We start from the raw sequence: 8,646 nt of genomic DNA on the forward strand, positions 1-8,646 counted from the left end.
CAGAGATATAATAAAGTGTCATGTCAGTAAAATGAACACTTTCTAAAACTTTCTAATGGAATTTCTGTATTTTGCAACTCATAACACACAGTAAGTAAGTGAAGCCATATTTAGATTCCTAATTTTAGGTGGAATAACTAACTAATAATGTTCTGAAAGGTATTCTTAAAAAAAATGTTAGCAGTGCAGATTACATTCATGTCTTAATGGTATAACTTCATCTTAAACAAGTGTTTCCCTTCTTCTGTAAATCCCGTCGTTGCGCAAAGACGAACCTGACATAGAGGTGACTTACCGGGGGAGCGCAGCCCGGGAGCGCATGGTTTGGCTTCTGCAGGTGAGCTGGTGGTTGATCACAGGGGAAGACCCCCTCAAACCAGAACAAGCAGAGCCCGCGAAGAGAATCTAACTGGTGCTGCAAAGAAGAAAAAAAAAAGAGACTTCTCGGCTCCTCTCTCAGGAACTGACCACGTTATTTAATCCGCGACAGTTTGGAGTGGTCTGAAAGTTGATGAAGCATCGGATCATTGTGCGCTGCTGGAGGAGGTGGTCTCCTGTCTGTCTGTGCTGACAGTGTCACATCTGCCGACTGGGGGGATATTCAGAGTGAGTAAATCCGATCCCAACGCGGTCATGTGACACATCGCATCACTGCTGCTGATTACCAATTTACTGCTGTTTGTCGTGTTGAAATCTGATGCACTTATTTAAAAAGTATTTGCACATTGGTAGCAATTTTGTGTGCACATCACTCTCATTTAATTAGGGCTGCATCCAAGTATTAATTCCTTTATCGATGAATCTATTTTAATCGATTCATAATTTTGTCTGCAGAATTTCAGAGACCAACATAGCATATGAGTTTGCTTACTTTGTCTGAACAATAATTACATAACACAAATATGAAAGTGAAAAGAGGCTGATTGACTTATTAATTAATTGCACTAACCTTCACAGAAATTTAGTAACTGATGCCTTTATGAATAACCCATTTATCAATGCTTCCTATATCTGATAATTAAAACCACTTTTGGTTGGCCAGGTTGGGAAAAATCCCTGCTTAGTGTTTATTTTTTCTGTTGTATTATAAATGTTGGTAATCCATCAATAAATGCTTATGGACTATATACTTTCTAATCTGTTGCAGGATTTTCCAGAAGATAAGCAGACCTTTAGACTGTCTTCCTGATGAATTAAAGATTTATTGAGGCATGTTTCCTGCTGGAGGAGAAACACCTTTCACAGAAATTTTCACATCCTGGCAAATCAAAAGTTCTTCTTCTTCTTCTTTATTATAATGACATTACCATTACAAACTTACAAACTCTGGATAAGGGGTTTTTAACTAGGAAGTGGTACTAATTATATTAGTTATGCTTGATGCTCATTGAAGATATACAGTGATTCCATCATAATTCTAGCTTTAGTCTTATAAAGCAAAAACGGAGGGGCTTCTCTGACTTTACAGCCATTTGACGTTTTGTTATCAACAGGACAGGCCAAAACAGCTGGATGGAGACATGTGCGACCTGTCCAAAACTGAGGTTGTGGCGAGCGGAAATGTGTGAGTGCAGACAGGGTGATGGCAAAGGAACTTGAGGGGTGTGTAGTGTGTGTATTTGTTTGTGTTCAACAGACAAATTGAGACGTTGCACATACTGTGACCTTCTCATCACACAAACACTGACCCGCATTCATTCTGTAGATCGGGTGACACGACCAGATTCCCCCTCTCTTTTTCTCTTTCTTTGAGCCAGTCTCTCTGTCCCACACAAGAAGATCCAAGGATGCCATTAAACTACTCATTAAATGATTATGCAGCACACATACAGTACATCAATGTTTTGCCCAAACAAACTTTCACACTATTGGTTCACTGGGTTGATCCGCCTCATGACTCTTGGCATTAAGACTTTTGGGAGAGAGCTGTTTATTTCACAACAAAAACCTCATTTCACATCATACAGCTGTGATTATTCTCTATTCAGAAGCAAGCTCACTGCTATTGGGACTTTTCCTTTTGAGGAATTAGTTCAGTGGGCAGAATGTGGTTCTCATGCCAATGTTGGAAGATTAGTTTCCACTTGACCCACCCATGCTAAAAAATGCAAGCTGTTAGTAGATATTGTGCCATGTAATGATTTCTATAAGCTCAACTGCTACCAGAAAGACGGGGGAGAAAGCAAGGCTGAAAGAAAAAACCAGAGGGGTTGGGGAGGTGAGTGGGGACTCATGCACGCATGGCTGAACAAGTAGCCTCCACCCATCTATCCCTGTCTTGCAGCTATTTGTTCATATGTGCATTGTGCAAAAAAAGACATGCAGATAGTTTGACATGAAGAGAAACACGTTTATTGACTCTCTGGCAGAGAGTTAGCGTTCAATACCACTCGCATATCTGTACGATGTTTGTGGTCTGTAGCAGGAGCCACCAGCTAGTTAGATTAGCTTAGCAAAAAGACTGGCAACAGCGGGAAAGAGCTAGCCTGGCTCTATCTAAAACAGTGGGTCCCAACCCGGGGTTGCTTCGCAGGGAGTCACAAGGCCTCCTTGATTTTAATGGGTGTAAGAAAACTTAAAAAACTACACTGTGGGCCTATATCTGAGCATTGTATCTAATTCTGTGGAGAAATGAAATTGTTTGATTAGATAGAATGTATGATTGTTAAAACATACACAATACAGATTTGTAAACTGTAAACTGCTAATTTTACACAACTTCCTACAGTTATTGTGTTTACTGTTTGGGTTCTTTGTACAGTTTATCAGTTGTTCCATACTGTTGAAATCCATAAAATGTCACTCATTCAGGGCTCATCTGTTTACTCAGTGATATAAAAGGGGTACCTTAAGGAAAAAGGTTGGGAACAACTGGTCTAAAGGGAATAAAATCTACCTCTAAAGCTCACCAACTAACATATTGAGTCTTGTTGTCACTGTGTGATTGCTAGGCAACCAGCTGGGACTTTCAATTGGGAAGTACTGAGCCTTTATGCTAAGCTTAGCTAACCAACTGCTTTATATTCACTGTAGACGTGAGAGTCACAGAAAGAAAAACAGAGAAAATGTTGAACTATTGCTTTAAAACGTTTTCAAATCCTGTTCCCGGTCTCCTGTAACTGATTATAGATCGGCACCTTTGCCAGGACGCAGGGTGGATCTGCTGGCTCATCAAACACTGCTCTGAATAACCCAACACCCCACCCATCCCACAACACAAATTTACAATTAATACTCGCACACACATACCTCTCTCTCTGGAGCAGTATCTGGGGCAGGTCTGCTAGCATCTCGTCCGCCTCTCATCCCAGTAATCAGCTCTTTGCCAGTCTCTGCTCACATTTTCATATGAACCCAAAGGTACCTGAGTTTTTATAACCAAACTCTCTGTAGATGTCTTATTTCCATTCCAGCAGATATTTTTTTTGCTGTTTGATGATATTTTTATATGTGCCAAGTCCACATTTGAAACATAGAGCACAAAAGCTGTAATAACGAAAAAAAGACTTTTGGAGACATTTTCTTTTTTGACGACAATAGGAAGGGATGAGCCTTTTTACCAATGCCTGGGTGCTAATAAGGGTGCATTTCTGTTTGTTTTGAATTGTTATGAAAGGACTCGTTTGTTTGGCTATGCCCGCTGTTGTCAAGGAGACCCACATTCCCCGGAGTACAGTTCATGTTAATTGTTTTATTCCTCCCACTCTCCTCCTCTCGCTTCTGGCTACAGACACAATCAACCAAGTGTGGATGGCCTCACATGTTCTTCTGAATCTTCTCTCTTTCCGTCCCTCTGTCTGTCTCTCTCTGTCTGTCTGTCAGCTCTGTTCCTTCTTTGTATTCTCCCGTCTCTGTGCCTCTCAGTCTCTTGTTTGAATCTTCTCTCCCGTCCTGGACCTCTTCTCTCCCTGGTCCCAAGAGGCCATGAAACAGCTGTTTGGCAAAACAAGACAACCACAGAGCTCTTTTGAGAAGTTATTTGCTGTGAAATCTTGAGTGGAACTTGGGCCAAGTTTAAAGCTCTAGGCAAAGCCAAAGGGAAGATAATATAACTGTTGGCACGCACATTTGCTATACAACTTTTAATGCCTCGTGTAAAAGATGGTAAACACTGTCTCGCTCAGCTGCAGTTAAAGTAGATTTCCCCTCTTGATACTGTGCATTCCAGTTACTTTCTGATGAAGGTTTTTGAGTTTACTGTTTGGATTACTTACTTTCCTCCACCCTGCATGTATACTTGTGTGTCATTCTGTGAATTCCTGTTGCCCGAAAGTCCAACAATACTTGTGATGATTACATAGTAACAGCATTAGGGCAATTCAATTTTATTTGGTTGCAGCCCGTCACGATGTGCACTCCACTTACTGAATATGTAAACTAAACATCTATTGTTTTGGCTCTAATGTTGACGTTACATCAGATGTTTTAGGATGTTTTCTTTTTGTGGACTTTTAAACACAGTTATGTTTACATTCAGATTTTCTCCAAAAACACACTGTGTATCCTCCAGGCCTAACACAGTTTTTTTTTTCCTTATTAGAAATTTGCAAAGGAGGTATGTATATACATATATATATAATAATATATACTTATAGTATAGTATACTATATTATTATATATGATATATCAATGTTGGAATATGCATTTTTTTAACATTCATGTTTAAGTTTACTATTTATACTATTCCTCTTCTTCCTGCCTTTGCTGGCTTTTGGCAGCTTTTTGGGCAGGCTGCCACCAACTGTTGATCAGTTGAATAGTGTGTAATTACAATCCAGTAACAATCCAGGCGTCCACTGATGAAAAACATGGCTCCATAGAGTCACTACAGGGTTGATCCCCCTCATTATTCCTGGCATTAACACTTTTGGGAAGAAAAGCTGTTTATTTCACAACAAAAACCTCACTCATTTCACATCATACAGCTGTGATTATTCTTTCTGAAATATGACATTTACATTCAGAAATGATCTCACTGCTAATGTGACTTTTCCTTTTGAGGAATTAGTTTGTTAGTTTTGCCTCAGTTCACACCCAGTAGGTCAAAGGCGTGTTTGTTGCACCTGTAGGTGATATACATCACTGCAACAGGATAAGAAGTTAACCTTATTCTCTAAAGAGCAACTTAAAACCAACTTAAAGTCTTCTTGGCTGACCTTCAGGAATTTAATTGACTCTTGTTGCTGTGATGTAGAACTGTACTCCTGGGTGTGGTCAGTACACTGTGACATCGCTGCTGGGTGTGGTTACAGGTGCAAAAGAGCACATGTCTGACCACACCCATCGGTGACACTTTATGTGTTTAGAGGTTCTAGAGAATGTCAACCAGAGATGACACATGGTGGTCAGCCTAGTAAGATTTTCCCTTTAATCATGAAGTCACACATGCGACATTCAAGTCAAATAGAGGAAGCAAAAGATAGGGAAACAGAATACAGTACCCTCTTCAGGTTTCCCCCCCCCAGTCATATCAATTTATATTCTCCCTCAGTGTCCTTTCACATACACATGCTTTTCATGACTGAGCTATTCTAAGTAGTTTTGCACCATGACTATGGGTAAATCCCTTGGTTTGAAAATGCATGTGATACTCTGGCTCACTGGAAAATGACTCACAGCCTTGTGATGGATATGGGGAAAAAAAATGTATGACATCCACCAGGAGATGTGGTTTTCTGATGCTAGTCTCTAGTTTATAGTCTGATGTAATTTGATGTCCTTACAAGCATAATTTGGTTTAATTTTGATGGTAAAGATTATTTGAACTCTCCTCTTTTTCACTCCTAAGGCCAGTGCATGTAATCAGATGAAAGGGTAATTTAATAAAAACATTGAGTCTTTCATTATATAAAGGTCTGTGGTATTTATCATTCAGGAATAGGAATGCTGGTCATGGGTGCAGTTTATTTCAAAGAGACTCATGATCTGATAACACACATGCAGAGGGACTGGTGAGAAGGAGCTGCTCTACTGTTGAAATTATTGTCAGAAAATATAGAATTGCTTTTTTTCCTTACATCTGGCTCTCTTTGAATTGCCTCACTTGAGAATTCTTCAATTTTTCTTCTTTTCGGAGGTTTTCTTTGGCATTTCTGCTGGTTTTCTTTGACAGCTTTGGCTGATGTCTTCATGTTAAGTCCACCGAGACACTGCATGTGATGTTGTTATACTAATAAATGTGACATCATGTGACTGGTGCAAAACCTAGCTTTAATTGGATTTTTCTTTGTCCTACATCATCATTTGCAAGTCTAAAATATGGTTGGCTTGCTTCATACTAGTCATGTTTTCAACAGGGACTTAATAATTAGAAAACTTGTTTCTAGGTAAATGATGAATAATGTTGTCTAAGGGAGTGGTGACACTCTATCAGCAGTGAAGAATCAACATGCTAATGCTGTAAGTTAAAATATGACGTTGAAGGGCAATAGTAAATGCATTAAAACCGTCTTCAGTATAAAGGCCATTTTGAGTGTGTGGTTAAATTAAAAAAATCTTATTTTTCTACGGTGTCTGCTTCAGATTAACAATTGGTCAAACTCTGCTGCATTGTAACTGGCAAATGTACTTAGCCTCAATTTAGCAGGTTTATATAATTTGATTTACTGATGAATGTTCAGTATGTAACATCATGAAATCACAATTATCCACAGGCAGAAATACGTAACGCACTTATTTTGATCACTTCAGAACATTTTGATACTCTTTAAGATATTCTAAGGTAACAAAATGACTGTAATGAAAATATACCAATGAATATTATATCCCATTTCTGCCAATAGATTCTCCTATAATGTTACTCACTGGGCATTTTAATATACAGCCAGCAGTCAATGATTGAAAATAGGGCCACACAGCTAGCCTGGCTCTGTTTAAAGGTAACAAAAAAAAACCTACCATCGCCTCTAAAGCCCACTGATTAACATTTTATAACTTCTCTGTTTAATCCATACAAAAACTGAAGCATAAAAACAATTCACCACTTTATGAGATGTGCTGGATTACTCCTTGGCTCTGGGCAGTAATTTCCTGGAATCCCTGCCAGTTGCTCCCAGAAGTTCTGAAAAATGGACAAACTATTCTTCAAGAAAGTTTTACAGCATGTAACTCCCTATAAAACCACTAATTGTTGTTTAGACATCTCTGTTTATGTAAGGATCAGAGATACTTTGTGTAATTTAATCAGCTTTAGTGGTGCTCGTAGGCGTGTATTTAAACTTTGGAGACCCATGCTAGCTGCTTCCAGTCTTTATGCTAAGCTAAGCTACACACAGAGATGAAGTTAGTATCAAATGTCTCATCTCACTCTAGGAAAGAAAGCACATTTTCCCAAAGATGTTGAATTATTCTTTTAGACTAATTAACTGTTAAAGCTGTGTGTGTCCCACACAGATAGATAGAATCAGACAGACAATAGATTATGTTTATTACAAAGATAAAGCAAGTTGTCACAATAGCACTGAACCTGATATCAAATATACAACAAAATGCAATCTAGTCAAAAGCATGTTTTATTTTTTATCAAACATACATTTTCATAGAATATCAGGAACAGCTTTAGCCTGTCAAAGGACACTGTGACTCAGACAAGTACCCTATTTACATGTAGTTGCTCCCATCACAATCCAAGTTGAGTCAATGTGAGCATCCACCCATCCCTGAGAGAGCAACCACACACTGAGGAAAGTGACAGAGAGACCCCAGATATCAAGAATTCCTGTAAATCTTATCCATCTTTAAACTCTTCAAGTCTTCACAGAGGATTTTTTTAGGGCTGTCATCCAGGGATTGTCTCATTCTCATAGCAAAATATATTCATCCTTCAGTCTGTCTCAGTTATGTATGATTGAGACACTAATTTCTCACAGTCAAAGCACATCTTGAGATAATCCCCCACAGCAATTCAAAATGTCAGGAGAAAGATGAGAGATGAGATATCTTCTGCACGGCAGGCACTGTGTTCATGTCTCTAATGTTCCCTCCAAAGCTGCAGAGACAGTGCATGTTAGTCTCATTGGACCTGTGTGACTCAGATAACCCAAAACATCAATAGCAAAGTGTTATTGTCACTGTTATTCAGCTGCAGGTTTCCTGTTTTGCTCCCACTTCTCTCTCTCTCTCTCAATCAACAGCTCTGTATTTCTGATGATATCACAGCTCAGAGGCCAGAGGTTAAACTCTTCCAGCCAGGCAGAGGTGGTCTGACCACATGACACAAGTTTAAGCCTGGAGTCTACCAGCATACCAGTAAGATCACTTCTGACCATAATAAGCACCCACCACATTGCCCCCTTATGCACTTTTGAGGATGAAATGATCTCCATTTCTCTGGTCCAGACCCAATTATCTCTACAGTACCGCAGGGGGAGTTCTGTGTGTGTGTGTGGGAGGCGTAGGGGGATGTAAATCATGGGGATTGGGATTTGGGACCTGTGAGTCATTTCCAGGTTGGTTCAAGCCAACTTTAGCTCTGATAAAAAACAAAAGGGGTTGCCAATGCCGGGGAATCTGTCAATAAAAAACACAAGTATGTACGGCAAGAAAAGTTGGCCCAACTTTTGCCGATATTCAAAACAACAGCATCCGGCAAGGTGCTGCATTGCCAATCATGTACATGGAGGAGCACATTCCTGGTAGATTACTTTA

General features: G+C 39.5%; 1 protein-coding gene across 1 annotated transcript in view; it reads right to left on the reverse strand.

The window, feature by feature from the left end:
- Window positions 1–589, reverse strand: part of LOC118343356 (serine protease 23-like) — a 3,313-nt gene extending 2,724 nt beyond the window's left edge. Inside the window, exon 1 of the mRNA XM_035682132.1 lies at window positions 296–589. Within this exon, the coding sequence (XP_035538025.1) occupies window positions 296–321 (26 nt within the window). The 5' untranslated portion in view covers window positions 322–589. The remainder of the gene's footprint in view (window positions 1–295) is intronic.
- Between the last annotated feature and the right edge of the window lie 8,057 nt (window positions 590–8,646).

This window comes from Morone saxatilis, unplaced genomic scaffold (genome assembly GCF_004916995.1).
Source record: "Morone saxatilis isolate NCDOM2014 unplaced genomic scaffold, NCSU_SB_2.0 Contig11, whole genome shotgun sequence".
In the NCBI taxonomy this organism is placed as follows: Eukaryota; Metazoa; Chordata; class Actinopteri; family Moronidae; genus Morone; species Morone saxatilis.